At 37.7% G+C, this 19918-nt stretch overlaps 2 protein-coding genes across 4 annotated transcripts; one reads left to right on the plus strand and one right to left on the minus strand.

Moving 5' to 3' along the window:
* Positions 1-1405: 1405 nt before the first annotated feature.
* On the plus strand, positions 1406-11161 carry LOC121736068 (succinate--CoA ligase [ADP/GDP-forming] subunit alpha, mitochondrial). 3 transcript variants are annotated; one of them, XR_006036965.1, is made up of 7 exons: positions 1407-1519; positions 2261-2637; positions 4566-4760; positions 6962-7141; positions 8200-8205; positions 10161-10529; positions 10939-11161. XR_006036965.1 is itself a non-coding variant. In XM_042127113.1 (6 exons), exons 1-6 carry the CDS (start codon positions 1483-1485, stop codon positions 10374-10376), a joined length of 1011 nt encoding a protein of 336 aa, XP_041983047.1. In that variant the 5' UTR covers positions 1406-1482; the 3' UTR covers positions 10377-10697. The 3 variants fall into 3 exon arrangements, 2 of the variants coding, with proteins under 2 accessions (XP_041983047.1, XP_041983049.1); XM_042127113.1 differs by lacking the exon at positions 10939-11161 and having other exon boundaries at positions 1406-1519; positions 10161-10697; XM_042127115.1 differs by lacking the exons at positions 8200-8205; positions 10939-11161 and having other exon boundaries at positions 10161-10697.
* Positions 11162-11586: 425 nt separating this feature from the next.
* On the minus strand, positions 11587-13932 carry LOC121736067 (probable ATP-dependent RNA helicase DDX43). The gene has a single exon (XM_042127112.1). It carries the CDS (start codon positions 13783-13785, stop codon positions 11830-11832), a length of 1956 nt encoding a protein of 651 aa, XP_041983046.1. The 5' UTR covers positions 13786-13932; the 3' UTR covers positions 11587-11829.
* Between the last annotated feature and the right edge of the window lie 5986 nt (positions 13933-19918).

Genomic DNA, 19918 nt, shown 5'->3' on the forward strand with positions numbered 1-19918 from the left:
AAACCATCGACTGGCAGAATAGTGTTGCCAGTCAAAATAAATGCTTGGTTCAGCTTTCGTTGGCCAGACTCTAAGAAAATAACAATAACTGTCCTACCACTTTACTGAATCGACCGACTTGACTTCTTGACTGTATTGACTTTATACTTAGACTTTAGACCTGACTGACCTGACGATAATATAGAAAAAATTGTATTAAAGAATATTGTTTTCCCGCCATAATATTATACTCGACACTGGCCATGGTTATAGCCGAAGTGCTATTATCCCCGCGTTCCAGATGACGTTAAAAACGCTCACGCTCAAGACCGTAGTTTTTCCCGTTCCACTAGCATGTGAGCGTCAGTGATACAAACCCAAGTGGAACGGTTTATGGAGCGTTTTGAGAAAAGTTTAAAAAAAGAACTATATTTTTTTTTTATACATAAGTACTTACATTGAACAGAACTTGGATATTCATCCTTTTCTTCAAGTCGTAAATAAAAGTAATTGTTTATACTTAGTTACATTTATTTTACAAATAAAATACATAATATAATATTTGTTTCGTTTTTAGTATTACATTTTTTTTTTTACTGAAGTAATCATATTATTTTAATATAGTTAAATTTTATTTTATTTCAGTTACATTGAATCATATTTTAATAACAAAACCAAATACTTCGAATATTGACTATTGTCACATAAACGTTAGGTAACAATACCGCGTAATGCTAAGTCAAGTACGAGTAAGTCAACAGGTACAGGAGAAATGAAAATTAGTAATAAATTTTATAAGAAATCATTTGACCTTTCATTCAAAACAATTTCTTTTCCAATCAAAATATTTTATTAAATGTGAGTGAGTGAGTTTACCCTATTCCCTTCCCTACCCTCCCCAATTCCCTTCCCATCCCTACCCTCCCCTATTACCCTATTCCCTCTTAAAAGGCCGGCAACGCACCTGCAGCTCTTCTGATGCTGCGAGTATCCATGGGCGACGGAAGTTGCTTTCCATCAGGTGACCCGTTTGCTCGTTTGCCCCCTTATTTCATTAAAAAAAAAAGTTATTTAATATAATATTTATTTCAATTAAAATATTATTTGTAATGAAATAATATGAAGCTTTTTTGTCTCTACTCTCTCTTCAAAACTTTCCGAACATGACTTTCGCGATATATTACATTAAAATTAAAAAAATAACTAGAACGCCAGCTTTGACCCATCTTCGTCGAGGGTCGTTTTGAGCGAAAATGATGACGTCTTGAGTGACGTCATAGCCGCGATCAAAACGACCGCGGTCGTCAAATGGAACGGCAGAAGGGGACGTTTTGAGCGTTTTGGTCAAAATTAACGTCTTCTGGAACGCAGCCTATATGAAAAAAAAAACAATAACTGTCATTAGTTATCCCACTGTCACTGTCAAAATTACATAATGGCCACTTTGTCAGTGTCACAAATCTCACTTTAAAATTTTATAAATTTCTCTGCTTCTGTTATACAATGGCTTTACCGGTGCGGATTCTTTCACGTTGCAAAGGTAAAACTACCTAAAAACATGTATAAAATGGGTGAACCACGTCGGGTACCTGAACACTATGTGGTGTTTTATTTTCAGATGTTAAGGATGGAATCACATTTATAAATGCATATTTCTAGCTTCATACTTATAAATAGTATGTAATAGCTATTATAAATTAAACGTTAAAAGCTTGAGCTTACAATTCATAGAACGTGGACAATGAAAAACATAATTTTATGTAACAACACAAATCAATGTCGCACGCCTAGGCCTTAACCTTCGTCTATTTTAAAATGTGTATGTGTATCTAATTTATAAGTCAAACTACGTATGTCTATAATATAAATATATTCCCATGCTAAAAAGTTACATATAAATGATATAAAATCCTTGCATAATGCAACATCTTAAACCAATTTATCAATTGATTGACAATTTCATTGACCTTTGGACAATAACAGTCTACAGTACATAGTGATCAACAATATAATTTGTTTATACAATGTTATCTTTTATGTTTAGTGTGACAGAAATAACAAAGATTCTTATGTAAAAACAATTTCCTTAGGGTGTGGCATGTATTGGTTTTAAAACTTAGTTCCCTGATGTGGAATCATTGTTACAAAAATTCCATTTTATTAACTTAACAAAAATAATTGTCACAAACTTGACAACTCTTTTTAATTTTAGATTAAAAATAAGATTTTTAGAAAACCTTTTATATAAATGTATCCTTTATGAATCTTTCCTTATTTCCAGAGAGCGTAAAGCTTGGCAACATCAGATTTCCGTACAGCACGAGTGCAACACCTTATGCTGAAACCAGGAAGAACTTGGTACTGACATCAGAAACTAAAGTCATTGTACAGGGCTTCACCGGCAAACAGGGTACATTCCACAGCCAGCAGGCACTAGATTATGGCACTAAAGTGGTCGGTGGAGTCTCTCCTAAGAAGGCGGGGTCGGAACATCTGGGCAAGCCGGTCTTCGGCACCGTGAGGGAGGCTAAGGAGAAAACAGGAGCAGATGCATCCGTCATCTACGTACCGCCCCCTGGCGCAGCGGCTGCCATCTTGGAAGCTATTGAAGCAGAGGTTCCACTGATTGTTTGCATCACTGAAGGAGTACCTCAGCATGTAAGTTTTATCTTAATATTACTCCACTAAGACCTACTAGGACCTGGTGAACTATTGCATTTTTAAGGGAACTAAACATGATTAAAGTTTGTATACAGAAAAGAAGAAGATAAATATGTTTTATTTTGATGAGTTAGAATTTCAAGTGTCCTGCCACACTGCCTGATATTGGCTAACAATGCTAAAACATAATCAGGGCGAGTGAAGCGAACCCTAGTATATCCCACAATGTTTACATTTTGTAATACATTTTACGGAAAAAACTATCACGCCTATTGATTTGTGCTTTAACATAGTAATCTTTATTTATATATAATATGTAGATGTGTATCATCATTTAGTCAAGGTGTGATGACAAGAGCCCTTACAAAGCTCAGCTTTTAGCTAGTATTAGCGGGGTATTACATTATCATTTTGTATATGATCATTTCTATGATCATATATAGGATCCAATATATATGATCATTTCTATGATCATATATATGATCATTTGATCATATCTGCATATTACATTATCATATTTCATTGATCCAATTTTACGTCATATGTGGTTTCAATAGCTAATGGAGAGCGCTAACGCTGATAGGTATTGACGTCAGGGTTACTATATCTCAGAGAATTCGATTTGTCAAAAGACATCGTCATTTTTAATATGGCTTGTTTTTTGTTATTTCAGCAAGATTATCCAAGTATATAATTAGAAAAATAATTACATTACATTATTTGAAACATATTAATGAACAAGAAATTAAAAACTCTTTTTTATATTAAATAACTAGCAACACCTATTTCTATGACCGTATTGGATCCAATCTCTCAGCAAATGTCAAAAATCTATGATCAAGGAAGAAATGAATCATATGTCTATATTACATTATCCAATATCATTGACTCAATGATCTCGGATCCAATATATATGATAATCTAATATCCCCCTTAGAAAAACATGGATCTCCTGTGTAGTAAAATAAGTTACTACATAAGTGTTAGTTTAAATTTAACTCTAGTACTTAGTACAAAATGGGTGATAAATATTTAAAATGTAATAAGTATGTAGGTTATAACTTGAATTTTAAGTTTTCACGTCATTATTATATACCACATTGATTATAATAAAAGTGACTTGCATTATTACTTAATTAAGAGTCCGTATACAAAATTTTGCCGATTTCGCTGATTAACTGACGTGATTTAACAGTTAAAATACAGTATGTACAAATTGTACAATTTCTATAAGTTTTAATGCACAACATGTAAGATCATTTCAATTATAATCTAATGTTGGAGCTAGATTTTTGTTTTTTTTTAAGTATTTTTAAATAATCCAACTCGAGCCCGCGACAGTTTTGTGATTTTTGCTGTAAAAGGTTTAGAATATCACCTGTTTATGGATTGTATTGACGTCTTAACGATATGAAAAAAATACAATGTACTGTTGAGAAAGTAGTCTATACAATGTTGGAATTACTTTTTACCACTTTAATATGAAATAGTTGAGTAAAAAAATATGTAACTCGGCAAAATTTTAGAGAAAATAACCAAAGAATTGCTGTTAATTTCGGCAACTTGGAGCTGTAATTCATAAAAAGAAAACGACAGAAATAATCTATAGATAAAATTCTATCCAATTCGAGAAAAAAAGAAAAAAAAAGAAAAGCAAATTGTGCCAAAAAACACGATTCAAAACAACCTAAACCTCACATTAGCCTTGCGGCGAGTAATATAATGTGAGATTTAGGTTCTTTTGAATCGTGTTTTTTGGCACAATTTGTTTTTTTTATTCTTTTTTCTCGAATTGGATAGAATTTTATCTATATAGATTATTTCTGTCGTTGTCTTCAGAATTTCGGCAAAATTTCGTATACGGACTCTTAAACATTTTCATTTAATTAAGGTTTTTTACTAAGTCTATATTTCTGTGACTTCAGGACATGGTGCGTGTAAAACATGCCCTGCTCCGTCAGAACAAGTCAAGATTGGTGGGTCCCAACTGCCCTGGTATTATTGCACCAGGCAAGTGCAAAATCGGCATCATGCCCGCCGCTGTCCACATGCAGGGGTGCATCGGTGTTGTCTCCCGATCTGGCACACTCACATACGAAGCTTGCCACCAAACCACTGTGGTAAGTTTAAACAATGCTTTAGAGCAGCCTTTCCTAAAGTGGGCGATAACGCCCTCTTGTGGGCGCTGAAGGTCTAAAGGGGGGTGGTGTGGAACCAAGAAAAAAATGGGGGTGTTGTGTAGAGGGCAGAGGCTTGGGGGGTGATTTAAACACTGGGGGGGCTAAAACATAATTTGTTCTCAAAGTGGGCAGTAGACCAAATAAGTTTGGGAACCCCTGCCTTAGAGTTAACACAGTATTTTTATTTCAAAGATATTTTTTACTTGTTTTTGTAGCTTATACTCAGAATTAAGATAAATTTTTCCTTCATATTTTTATTGAGTAAATAGATCTATTGAGCTACGCCTGAAAAATTTCACATTTTGTTAACCTTTATTAACATTAGACTGTATCAAATCCTTTGAAATTAGTTTATTGCGCGGAAAATTTATATTTTTTTCGTAACAAAAACTATTGTATGTCCTTTCCCGTCTTTCAAAGAATCAATTTCATCTAACAGACAGACAAACTTCAATTTTAAATAATATTGAATGGAAATTGATGTTTGTATATTTTTTCCAAAGTGGTTATAAATTAACGCCTTTTGAATATCTTTTGAATATCTGAGGCCTACCACCCCTTAGGAGGTAAGAATTCCTAGGTGTAAAATGTGGGACATGGAAACTAACTAAACTGTCATATCACTGTGATGATTACATCATCATCACAGCTCAACTAAAGCCAATAGAACCAGTTTAATATAACTGCTTCGTGTAATTCCTCTCACAAGTACGATACAAGGTCAGGTAACAAATCAATTGTCCTATTGGCGACTTCTATTTAATCGAAAGTATTGACGAGGGCATAGAATGTTTATTGAAGCAAAATTAGGCCATGTAACATGTTACTATATTATGATGATATGCGATTCAGGATGCTATAACAGACTGTAAGGCCGTGTTCATAGTGAGCCTGCTCACATTCGGCGGCTCACAGTCCGTTTGGTGTGAACACGCGCTTAGTACATACAAGTAAGTACTTTAAATTCGGTTTACAAGCGGCCGCGCCGTATCGCGTATGTGTAATGTATATGCCACAAATAATACATAACTTAGACTGGGTTGCACCAACTAACTTTAACTTTAACCTTAACTATAACCGGAAAAATTGACAGATTGAGAGATTCATTCCAACTCAACTCAAGAGTCAGATTTGAGGTAGGGCAGCATTGGTTACAGGTAGGGCGGAAGTAAAAAAAATCATAATTGATTGATTGTCTAGGGTTTTGGTATTTTTAAGGTAGGGCATTAGGATTTTAAAGTAGGGCATTGCTCCACAATGCCCCCCCCCTAGCTACGGTCGTGGTCATACAACTCCGCTAACCGCTAAATCCGTGACAAAGGGCTCAAAGATTTGTTTTCCTTGGCAGTGGCAATTGATGAATGTTCAATTAGTACGAAGGTCACATTGAAAATACTCAAATGTTTAATTCTGTAGGTAATTAGTAATTATAATAGAGAGTTTACTACTTAGGAACTGTATGGGATAATATAGCACTAATGAATTACATAATATTATGTATGAGAATGAAAGACATTTTTAATATGAAACATGGCAGGAATGTAACCGATAACAATCGGTGCGACATGCGATAATTTTCTGAATACCTATAGGAAACATGCAGCGCATATCAAGTAAATAATGTAGTATTTGTTTCGGGTTTGTGACGAATTTGTGATGAAGAAAACTTGCAGAAATTATAGCTAACGTAACGCATGATCTTTTTCGAAGAACATATGTTACATTACATGTTTCTTGTAACTGTGAAAGTAGCAGTGCTGAAAGACCAACTTTTTTTTCACTTCTGTATGGGCAAGCGTCCCAGCGTCACGAGTTTTTCCATACAAAATTGAAAAAAAAATTGGTCTTTCAGCCCTGCTACTTTCACAGTGAACACACTCTCCAAGAAACACGTACACTCCCTAAAGTATTATCACTTAATTTTGTTACACTCTACTATTTACTGTATGTTCTATTAGCGCCATCTGCTCCAATCTTTGCGTACTTTTTATCACATACCTATATCTATATGAACGCGAATCAATATCTTTTTCTTAACCGACTTCAAAAAAAGGAGGTGGTTATAGGTTCGGCTGTGGATTTTTTTTTGTATGTTCAACGATTACTCCGCCGTTTGTTAACCGATTTTCAAAAAATTTCAGGCCGGTCTCGGGCAAACTCTGTGCGTCGGTATCGGAGGTGATCCGTTCAACGGTACAGACTTCATCGACTGCCTAGAAGTGTTCCTGAAGGATCCCAACACCAAGGGGATTATTCTCATCGGTGAGATTGGTGGCAACGCCGAGGAGTTGGCTTCGGAGTACTTGACTCAACACAACACTGTGAGTTTATATTCTTGTTTTTAAAAGCGGTTTAGTTCTTTTTAGGAAATTTGAAAAAATCTGTGTACAAAATCATAAGTATTTTTTTTCTTATAGTAATTTAGTACTTATATTAAAATACTAGCTGTTATCCGCGTCAACAAAATGTAATTTTACATAGGTAAAAAATAAAAAAGTAAAAATATGTCCTCCTCCTTTTTGGAAGTCGGTTAATAAGTAGCCTAAGTTACTCCTTATTACATCAGCTATCTGTCAATAAAAGTCCCGTCAAAATCGGTCCAGCCATTTCGGAGATTAGCCGGAACAAACAGACAGACATACAGACAGACAAAAATTCTAAAAATTGTTATTTTGGTGTAAGTACCCTCTAAATATTAATATGCATGTAGTAAAAAACGGTTATTTTAATATTACAAACAGACACTCCAATTTTATTTATATGTATAGATAACTAGATGACACATAAATATTAACATGATATTTAAACTAGACTGGTGTCAACCAGTAAATCTGTTGCGTCGAAATTCGTTTATCGCGCGGGTACCATACGTTTTACCGCATTAAAAATTATGCTATATCCAATTTCCCGTCTAACAAAGTATATTTCACCTAAATCAATTCAGCCGTTTAAGCGTGAACAGACAGACAGTCATACACTCTCGCATTATTAATTTAAATTAGTAAGGGCTGGTTTACACATATTAAGCAGATAAGTAGTAACTAAATTTTAACTTAATTTGAAGTGCCTGCCGGAAATGTGTCAAGTGACAAGCCCCGCCTGCCAACCTTACAGAAAATAGTCAAAATTCTAATTTCCTTGTTTAGTACTTAATTAAATTTTAACTTACTAGTTGCTACTAAATTTTGTGTTTACATGCAATAAATAACTTAAAATTTAGTTAAATACTTATCTACTTAATACATGTAAACCAGCCATAAGGATACGGATGTTTTTTCTTCTTCTAATCATAAACATGCTGAATCTTTTTCTATATTTTACCTTTTTTATTAATTATGCATTCTACGGCCTAAAATGTTATTTTGATTTCTTTTAACAGAGCAAGGTAATGAAGAAGTGCGATTGCAGAAAGGTTTTGTTTATCGAACTTATCTTCATTTCAGATAGATTTTGATTTGTTTTTATCTTAGTTTATCATTCCTCCATTCATATTAGTTATCATTTTGGAGGTGTGACATTATCAGAGTCATCTTTATAATATAATTTGATATCATTAGGATTTGATATATAGTTAATAAAATAATTGTAATATCTTTACGATGTGTGATGAGTGATGACTGATGGTTTGATTTTGCGTCATTTGTAATCTAACAATAATTAATTTTAGACATTTTTAGATAACTTGGGTGTAGTTTTGAAAGTCATATGTAGTTTCGACCAAATACACCATTAGTGCTAATCCCGAAATATTATAGTTTATTTGTCAAGGCAGTGTAACTCTAAAGTTCGGTCAGGTGATAGAGAGAAATTTCGAAGAAACTACTACTTTTACTACTCGTATTTTTCCTCGTGCGCGATATTAACGCTATATTATAGCCCAGGGGTCACCAATTAGTTCCGCGCGGGGTCCATTTTAAGGAATGAAATGACCTTCGCGGTCCGTACATTTTATAAAAAATATTTTTTAAACAAAGATAATTACAGAAATTACAAAGATATTTGTTTACATAGCAATGAGAAAAGCGATAATTTTTGTTGCTAATTATCTGTCTGAAGTTTGAAGAGAAATTGGTGCAATTAAACGAAGTTCATCTTCGAAAATGTTTGGTCGCTGGTCCGCGCACAGTGGGTCGGCGGTCCGGATGCGGACCGCGGTTCGCCATTTGGTGACCCCTGTATATAGCCAGTTCACACGGGCGTTGCGTGGACGTAGCACTGTGGTTTGACGCATAGCCGGCCACACGAGCGCTGCGTCATTACGAAGCAGTCTTAACGTCAACATCCCCTCCCGCTTCGTCTCGGGGGCTGCTGTCCGTTGCGCGCTGTTGTCACGACGGGACGCAACACGCCGTGTGAACACCTTGGTAGTTGGTTATTTGTATGTAAAACAACGCAACGGCAGCGCTGCGTCTACGCAACGCTGACGCAACGCGCCGTGTGGACTGACTCTTACTTCTATATGTGGTAAAAAACGTGATAGCAACGTTTTCGTACGCGAGGGAAAAAAGCGAGTAGCATTTGGCTTGTATCATCATTTCGCTTCATCCAGCGCACGGCGGCCCGACTTTGGATATTGACACATACCAGGGGCGTAGCTACCGCCGTATCAGCCGTATCAATTATACGGGGCCCCGACCTACGAGGGCCCCCCAAGGTGCGTAAGCAAAAATTAATAATAACTTCCCAAATTTTTTAAATTTCAGAAAAGAGAAAAGTAAAAAAAAACGATTTCTTTTTTCCCGAGTAAAGCGTGCGTTCAAATTTTAAGAACTTCGGTCAGACCTGTCACTATTGTCCATAGAGGCAGAAACATTAGAAAAACTAAAGTTATCATCAGCTATGAATGATTTAATTACTTAATCAGTTTGCCGAAAAAGGGCAAGGAGAGTTAATATTTAATTTGAATTGTTTTTAAATAATGTGACAGATAGATAAGTAATTATTATGATGAATAAATATTTCTTTTTATTTTATGCAAAATATGTTTTTTTCTTTTTTGACAAATCTTTACCCTTCCTATGGGCCCCCAAACAAATTTTTATACGGGGCCCCGCCAAGGTACGCTACGCCCCTGACACATACAATAATAATGCCTACTGGCATTATTACAAGCCACGAAATGTTAAGTTCCAGTTAATGGCATGACTAGTAAAAGGAATACATACTTTCCTACTTATAAAAATAGTTAGGTACCGTACTCAAAGTTTATCCATGGTGTAACTATTTTTATTAGTAAGGTTCCCCCATTGCCAATATTTTCATGTCACACTCATGGTCGATTCATCCACAATACTGTCGCAAAATTCAACTGTAAATAAATGCGGCATTTGCACTTTCCAGGGTCAAAAAGCCAAGCCAGTAGTGTCATTCATCGCTGGGCTGACCGCTCCACCCGGACGACGAATGGGCCACGCCGGCGCCATCATTTCCGGCGGAAAAGGAGGCGCCATGGACAAAATCAAGGCTCTAGAAAAAGCTAACGTCATTGTCACTCGCTCTCCCGCCAAAATGGGCGTCGAACTACTCAAAGAGATGAAACGATTAGAAATCGTCTAAATTCTAAAAGTCAAATACAAATTTAATTTGTATAGTATATAGTTATATTGAAGTTATTTATTTAATCGACGTGTTAAAAGTCCTAAGAAGTGGGTGAACTTGACACCAAACCTTGTCTATTAAATCTCAATGTTGGCACTAAATATTAGCAGGGTAAACAGAACTAACGAGTAGGCCGCGCCGTACTAACGCGTTACACAGCATCATGGGCGTATCCAGGTAGGGGCAGCTGCCCCTCCCCCCTGGAAGATAAAATAAGGCAATTTTCCTGGCAAATGGGAATTAGAAATGTGTTACTTATTCTGCGCAAAATGAAGTGTTGGAAACAAAATATATTTTCAGTCAGATTAATAAAAGTCAATTTTCATGATTTTTTGTTTCAATATACCAGACTAACCATCTTCTCAAGGTATGAGCTGCCCCCCCTAGCTGAAATCCTGGGCACGCCCATGCTCAGCATTGTGAAACGTTGAAAGTGGCAGTCGCGCCCAACTCGCGTAGATACGCCCGTTTGTTTGAAGCCGAGGTACTCCTTAGTTCTGTCTACTACGGTATTAGCGAGGCACTTGTTAGTGTAAGCTTGTTGTCCATATTTGATAATTTAAGTATTAATTTTCATATAAATTTACAGCTAAAATAAATCATTGTATGGTATGTGTTGAAGTTATATTGTTAAATTAATGCTACATGTGTAATAAATATACTCTTATTACCTCAGAGAAATGTTTCTATTGTATTATTTATATGTATTTATTATAATTAATTAAACTTCTTTGTATAGTATACTTTTCATCTTTCTATTTGCTAATCATCAGAAATCTCTAAATATCCCCCTTATTACTGAAACTACCTTTATCTGGAAAGATTTCAATTCACATTCAACTTTATTTGAAAATTAAGATTTATTTATAGAAGTTAAGATTTGTTAAGTAATTTTTTACTTGGATTGGGTAAAATAATAAGAAAACAATACATTAAGTAAGTACTTAAATTTTTTGGTAAAAAATTTAAATATAACAAAAATGCTCTTAAAATTAAAAAAAAAAAAAAAACAAAAACTAAGCCAAACACTAATTTTTGGTTCAGCTTACAACATAAACCTTTACAGTTAAAATGAATAATTGTTTGTACTTATTGCTATGAAGATTCAAAATATCAACAAAACCTATATGGAACATTCTATAAACAAAACACTATTTTAATTAGCACACAATGTGTGAGTTTAATCGGAAAGAGTAATACAAATGCTAGCATGCTAAAACATCTTATAAAATGCTTAGAGCTGTAACACCCATATCATTAGTAATTTCCTCAAGATTTCCTCCACTCAACTCAATTCTCAATAAATATGACATTTTGTTGAATAAATGACAACATTTTTGAGAAAAGAGTTGAGTCAAATGGAAATTATCTCCAGGAAACGACTAATAATATGGGCGTAAGAATATAGTTTTTACCACCTATCCCTTCCTCTACCGCCGCGGCCTCCCCGGCCTCTACCACCACCGCCACCACCTTCCTGTTCCCTTCTTATTTTCATAGCTGAAAACCTATTGGCCATAGACAACAATTCATCAGGAACCTCCTGATTGGCTTCCTCCAATATCTTTATCAGTTCATCGGCATGAGCCCAATCGTTTCTAGAGATGAAGCTCAGAGCTATTCCAGTTTTACCAGCTCTGCCAGTTCGGCCTACCCTGTGCACATACTCCTCAATGTGCCTCGGAAAATCAAGGTTGACGACATGAGTCAGATCTTTGATGTCAATGCCACGAGAAGCAACATCGGTAGCTACCAATATATTGACTGCACCTGTGACCATATCATCTAAAGCTGCCTCCCTATCGCTCTGATCACGGTCTCCGTGTAATGACTGACTTTCTATACCTTTTAGGCACAGTTCTGTGTGAATATGTCTGGCCGTTGCTTTCTTGCCACAGAATATAATAACTTTGTCGGTCGGATCCATGTTCTGTATAAATTCAAAAAGGGCTTTATCCTTGTCATCTTCCTCTACAAAAAGAATCTTTTGGGTAACCGTATGTACCGCTGCCAAGTCTAGGGAGCCAACATTTATCTGTATGGGATCTTTCATGTATGACTCTGCTAGACGTCTAACACCTGATGGCCAAGTGGCAGAAGTCATCACCGTTTGACGGTCAGGCCTTACATCAAATAGGGACTTACGAATTTGTGGCTCGAAGCCCATGTCCAACATCCTATCAGCTTCATCTAATACTATATAGGAGAAGTTTATAATATTTAAATGCCGTGCCATTACGAGATCGTTCAATCTTCCCGGAGTGGCTATCACAATGTCTACTCCCTTGGAGACAACTTTAATTTGCTCTTTACGGTCTCCTCCACCATACAGACACACTGACTTAATACCTCTGTACTGATATTTAGAGACTTCCTTGTCAATCTGAAGTGCTAGTTCTCTTGTCGGTGCCATGATAAGAACCGTGGGCCCCTCCCTCTGCTCCCTAGGAGTAGGCTGCCCGTCGATATGAATCAAAGCTGGTAAAAGGAATGCCAAAGTTTTACCCGTGCCAGTCTGGGCGATGCCAATCATATCCTCTCCTCTCAACAACACGGGCCAAGCTTGACTCTGAATCGGCGAGGGCTTCTTAAAATCCTGTTTGTATATCTCATCTAATATTTCTGGATAGTGCTGGAATGCTTGTTCAAAAGTTAAGACCGGATTGGGTATGGGTCTAAGACCTGGCTTGTCATCGAAGGTTCTCTTAATCTGAATTTGATTGTTGTTAAATCTCCAACGTGTCACTTCAGCGGGCGACATGTTCTGTACAACAGGATCTTCTTTATAAAAGTCTTTAACGATGGGGGGGAGCTGACTCCACCTCTCTTGTTGCTGCTCCTCGTAGTGAGCATTTAGCTTATTCCAATCAATAATGGAGTCTCCGTAATCATTTGTCGTACTAAAGTTACCTGAAGTGTTAGCATTACTGTTGTAATGAGACTCGTTTTTAGGAGCAGGCTGAACATATTCTTTGGTCAAATCTGTAATCATGTCGCTCGCTTTGGCTATGGCCTCGTCTGTACCGAACAATGTAATTTCGGTAGTATCACCACCGGAATCCCCTATTTTGATTTTGGCATCGGTCTCGTACTCCAAGTCCCGTATCTTAGACCCGCCCTTGCCTATAACGCGACCGACCTTGTTTGAAGGTATGGTTATAACTTGTTTGTTACCATCATGCTGAGGGCGTGAATTTTGACGATTTTCTCTGTTGTCTTGACCACGTGCCCTCCAATTTGAATTCGATGGAGCACCGCGTCCTCTTCCTCGACCGAAATTCGAATTATTGTAGTTATTGGATTTATGAAAACTACGACTATTGTAGGTCTCTACCGGCGCCGGTGGTTCATCTTCCCAGTCACTCATAATTTCGTAAGTAAAGGAGTGTTATTGAAAAAAGTAATGGCTTTTATCAAAAATTGCAATTACTGCAAATATAACAAAAATATTTGCAGTATTTGTACGGATTGCTTTAAAATCAGATGTTGATCAGATTACAAAGATTTTTAGAACACAGTTTTTTTTTTTAAATGCGTGCGTGCCACAGATTACTAGTATATATTTGTAGGTGCGTGCGTCCCATAGATAATACATATATTGGTGCGTCCTGTCCACTGACCTCTACGGTATATAATAAAGTACTCTGTGGACCTCTATAATACTAAATACACTGGACAGGCGATCGCTATCAATAAAATATTCCTATTTGAAAGTCGCCATATTGGCGCTGATTGCTACGTGAAAGCAGTAGTATGTGTACTTGGAACTACTATTTTGCAAATGGCGGTTGTCATTTTCTATATAAATTAGTTCACAGTACGCTCACCGCAGCGCTTCAAATCGGCTTAAGAAATAGCTGTTATTTTGTACGGCATAGCCTGAGGTCAGTGGTCCTGTCATAATGTTGACAGTTGACACTACAGATTGAATTGGTTGACACTTGACAAGACTCTGCTTTTTCGGTCGAGTGCCTAAACAAGTGTTTTTGTGGATTCGATAATTTTTTACATTTTTCACTTTGTTTAGTGTATTTTTTCACTGTTGAAGTTCTTTTATTGGTTGTAGGTGTGTAATATTGTGATTGTCTTGGTGTAAGTGTCGTTTCTGTAGCGTAATACGTGTTTAATCTAGTGTGTAGCCGGCATGGACGCGGAACCGCCCGACCCGGGTGGCGGGCCAAGTCTCGACAAACAACTAGAAGTACCTCTTAGTTCCAGAAAACGGGCTAACCCCGACAGCACAAACACTTCTTCTAAAAGGGTAACAGACAATTCTCATTCAACACCATCTATTCAAATGAATTATGTTTGTCCCGATTTCGAAAACAAAAAACTATATACAGCCAATGATGTCGCTCCATTCGTTGTTCATGTCTCAAAAACAGAGACTGAATCTGGAACACCACTGAGACCAATGGAGTTCGGTCAGTTCTTATATAAAAATAATGTTTCGAATATTAAGATGGATGGGATTAAAAAAATTGGACGCAATAGAGTATCAATTGAATTCGACACTGCAGAAAATGCCAATGCCTTTTTAAACCTTCCAGTTGTTACTAGGGCTGGGTATGTAGTCTCAATCCCATTATTCAGCATTTCCCGTATGGGTATTGTTCGTGATGTTCCCGTGGAGTGGTCCATGGAGGAACTGGTTAATAACTTAAGAGTCCCATCAGGTTACGGAGAAGTTATGAAAGCCCGGAGACTAAATCGGAAAAATTCCAATGACCAGCAACAATCCTCATGGTCCCCAACCCGACCTGTTGTCCTGACTTTTTCAGGACAAAAACTCCCACCACGTGTTTATTGCTATTTCACTTCATTACCTGTTGAAACCTATGTACTCCCGATCATTCAATGTAATAAATGTTGTCGTTTCGGGCACGTTAAAGCCCAGTGCCGATCAAACCCTCGTTGTTACAAATGTAGCCAGTCACATGAAGCAGAAACTTGTGAGGTTACTAATCCAACTTGTCTGCTTTGTGGAGGATCTCATACTGCCAATAGCCCATCTTGCCCCGAACATGCTCGCCAAAAAGAGATAAAGATTGTTATGTCGCAGGAATGTATCCCATACATGGAAGCTTCGGCTCGATTTCCCCATGTGAGACGCTCCTTCGCCGACTCTGCCAAGACCTCTCCCTCCTCTATTACCCCTGCTTACCCTAGCCTGCAATCCAGATCCCAATCCAAATCTCCTGTCACAACCTCATACAGGAAAACTGTATATACTCCCCGCCATACACCTACCCCTGTGGTTCCTGGTTATGACCACCAGGCTCACAGAAATATCATAAACGAACCCGCTTCTCAGTTGCCAAATGGGTGTGCATATCCCTCAAGTACTGACATTTCACCGAACGACAACTTTATTGACTCCCTCATCAATACCCTCGTCCAGTTAATCTCCCGATTTGGTGACTCTGGGCTACCGAACAAATCTCGTGCAAACCTGACTAAGCTTCTTAATACAGTTCTCAATAATGGATCAGTTCCCGATGATCCAGTGGAACTGCCGGAGCATTAGGAACAAAAAACAGGATATTTGTAATATTGTTAATAGTTTTAAGCCATTGATTATTGCCGTCCAGGAAACATGGCTAAGGCCTGGTTCGCGCTTTCGTGTCCCTGGCTACTCATGTTTCCGGGATGACAGAGTTGATGGCAAGGCTGGAGTAGCCATTTTGGTCTCCAGCAAATGTACATATTCAGTAGTGTCTCTTCCTGTGCATAGTAGTTTGTTCAATGTTGTGGCTGTCCGTATTGTAAATACTGTATATATATCTGTATATATTCCCTCTCCTACTCCTACAATCCTTTCTGAACTCTCATCTATCCTGTCCACTATATCTCTTCCTCGGGTTGTATTAGGTGACTTTAACGTTCATCATACATCCTGGGGGTCCTATTTTAATGATCCTAATTCATCCCTATTCATGGACATCCTAGATGATAATGACCTAGTGGTGCTTAATGATGGATCCCCCACTCGTAGGGTCTCGCCTTTGCAAAACCCTAGGAGTGTGGTGGATCTGTCGTTGTGCTCACCGGCTATTTCTTCTTTGTGTTCATGGTCAGTCCTGTCAAGTTCCTATGGTAGCGATCACTTCCCTATTAGTATTATAATAACATACTCGACAAGACAGACTATAGCCCCTACTCCTCCCAGATTTAAATATAATACCCAAAAAGCCAATTGGTCCGAATTCGCCATAGCTACTGACTCAGAAACCAACCTAATTCCAAATTTAAACACAAATAATCCCCACATTCAATACCAAAATTTAAAGCATGTCTTGTTGCAAGCTGCAGAGATTTCCATTCCACTAAAAAACACAACATCTCGCAGAGTGTCACCTCCATGGTGGGATGAGGAATGTACATCAGCTTGTAGGCGTCGTAAGGATGCTAAAAGGCTCTACTCTAGGTCCATGACCATGTCAAATTTTCTAAATTACAAAAAAATTTCGGCCGAGGTTTCCAAATTATTTTCTGAAAAAAAGAGAGAAGGATGGCGTCATTTCTGTCTTAGTTTGTCGCCTTCATCTAAACCCTCAGTAGTTTGGCAAAACATTAAGAAATACCGTGGTTCACTTTTGGCAAGCAATTACCGTCAGTCCAATGATCCTACTGAGTGGATTGACGCGTTTTCGCGAAGGTTGGCTCCCCCGACGGTTCCATCTTTCGATGAACTTCACGTTTTTTCTTCTTTAGGATCATCTTCAAACTGGCTAGACTCTCCATTTTCTATGGAGGAATTTCGTCTGGTTCTTGGGTCGCTAAAGGATACTGCTCCTGGTGCAGATGGAATCCCTTATTCATTTATTGTCAACAGCGGACCAGACACACTACATCTGTGTCTCAGGATTATCAACGATATTTACCAGTCGGAAATTCCTCCAGATGAATGGCGTACTCAAATTATCTTACCTATTCTTAAACCAGGTAAACCTAGTAATGACCCAACTAGCTATAGACCTATAGCTCTCTCGTCGACTTTGGGAAAAATCTTGGAACATTTAATCAAGAACAGACTGGAGTGGCTAATGGAGAGTCGGGGTGTGTTATCTAAAACACAGTTCGGTTTTCGAAAAGGCTTTAGCACCACGGACAGTGTAGCAACACTCGTGACCGATATCCGCATTGCTTTTTCGAAAATGGAACACGTGGTAGCAGTGTTCCTGGACTTATCATCTGCGTACGATAATGTCAGACTTCCGGTGCTCAGGCAAAAATTGCTTCAGCTGAGCGGCTCGACAAGGATGACAAACTATATTTGCAACTCCCTTTCTTCCCGTTCCGTCGTCATCTCCACCCAAAATTCCCAACTTCCTCCAAGTATAGTCTACCAAGGCATACCTCAGGGTAATGTCCTCAGTCCCAGCCTTTTCAATTTTTATACCTACGACGCTGACCTCGTCGTCAATAGTTTTTGTGAGTTCCTCCAGTACGCAGATGATTGGGTCATGTATATTGAAAGAAAGAAAAATAGAAAGAAAGAAAAATAAATTTATTTGGTATTTAGCATCTTACAAAAATAATTCTTAACTACTAATACTATCCTATGTAATACCAAATTGGTTCCCATTCAGCAATGTTGCGAACGGATCCGCAACGCTGATTTTCAATGGACACCTTACTTTTACTTAAAAACATAAAAATTATAAAAATCCTTACTAATCATAATGTAACAAAATATTATTGTATTTAAAGCTACTTTAAAAAATAAGTATGTATATAAGTTTATAATAAAACAACTCTTGAAGGCATTGGTGACATTAACATAATTATAAAAGTTATCTAAGTACAGTATACAGCATCTTAGGTATAATATTTTGGTTATTTATTAATAATTAGCAAACTAACAACATAGATAAAATATTATAATATAGAATAGGTGCGACACATTGCCTCAAAAGATATTGCGGATTGCTCCGCCCGCCTCAACTCAGCCATTCGCTATCTTACTGAATGGATGGATAGACATGGTTTGTCCATTTCTATCGCCAAAAGCTCTGTTGTTGTTTTTTCTCGTTCCAGAACCATACCAGATATCAACATCGGTCTTAACCAACAAGTGCTCCCGGTAAAGGATACAGTTAAATTTTTAGGCGTTTATTTGGATTCTAAGCTGTCTGGTGTACACCATATCAACTATGTAGCGAAAAAATGCGAAAAGAACATAAACATCCTACGCTCTCTCTCAGGTGTCTGGTGGGGTTCACATCCTTTTACGCAGAAGCTGATGTACAACGCTCTGATCCGAAGTCACCTGGACTATGGTTCCTTCCTTTTAGAACCATGCAATAAAGTACCTCTAAAGACTCTCGACAGGATTCAAGCTAAATCACTGAGAATAGTGGTCGGAGCTATGAGGTCCACACCCATTAACGCCTTACAGGTTGAATGTGGGGATCCCCCTCTTAACATCAGAAGGCAGTACCTTGCTGACCGATTTGTGTTTAAATTATTTCAAAACTCCTCCCACCCACTCCTTCGTAAACTTCACACCCTTTCGCAATTAGTTGGCTCTACAAGCTACTGGTCGCATAGGGATCCTCCTTGCATCCTGATTAGCTACCAAAAACTCTCCCGTCTACCTTGCCCTATTTTCCAATCTAGATTAAACCCCCTCTTTTCCACTCCCTATAATGCACTTACCCTCCATCCAAAAGTGCTTCTAAATTTTCCAATTGATAGGGGCTCCGTTTTTGCTAACACACAGTTCAAACAAATTATTAATCAGCATTTTAGGGACTGGCTGCTTATTTTCACAGATGCATCTAAGCTCTCGGAGGGCAGCTGTGTTGGAGTGGCTGTATATATCCCTAGAGTCAATGTGGTGCTAAATTTTAAATTACCTCCAAATTCATCTGTGTTTACAGGGGAAACCCTAGCTATCTTAGAGGCACTTAACTTTGTTGAGTCACACCACCTCAATAAATCTATCATATTGTCGGATTCTAAAAGTACCCTGGAGGCCATTGACTCCAATCAGTTTCGCTCCAAGTGCAAATTTCCTTTGGTCTTGAAAATAAGACAGCTTCTCCTTAAGTGCTACACAGAACGTATCCAAGTTGTTCTGGCTTGGATACCAGGACATAGTGGAATTACTGGCAATGAAAACGTAGATGCATATGCTAAGGCCGCAATAACAACAGGAGCCTCTAGCCACTATATGGTTTATTGCCAGGATTTAATTCCTTTAGCTAAAGACAACATGTATACCAATTGGAATAATGAGTGGACACGAACCAGTGTGAATAAGGGTAAATACTATTTTGATATCCAGAATAGTATCCCGGTTAAACCCTGGTTTTTTAAATTTAAAGAAGCAAGCAAAACAGTGTGCTCAACAGTTTGCCGAATCAGACTGGGTCACTGCTGTTCACCTGTTTTCTTAGCCAAGATTAGGGTTAGAGACAGTTCCCTTTGTGAGTGTGGCATAGACGAGGGCACCTTAGATCACATTTTTTTCTCCTGTCCAAAGAACCAATCCT

The sequence above is a fragment of the Aricia agestis genome, chromosome 18 (assembly GCF_905147365.1).
Source record: "Aricia agestis chromosome 18, ilAriAges1.1, whole genome shotgun sequence".
NCBI classification, from domain to species: Eukaryota; Metazoa; Arthropoda; class Insecta; order Lepidoptera; family Lycaenidae; genus Aricia; species Aricia agestis.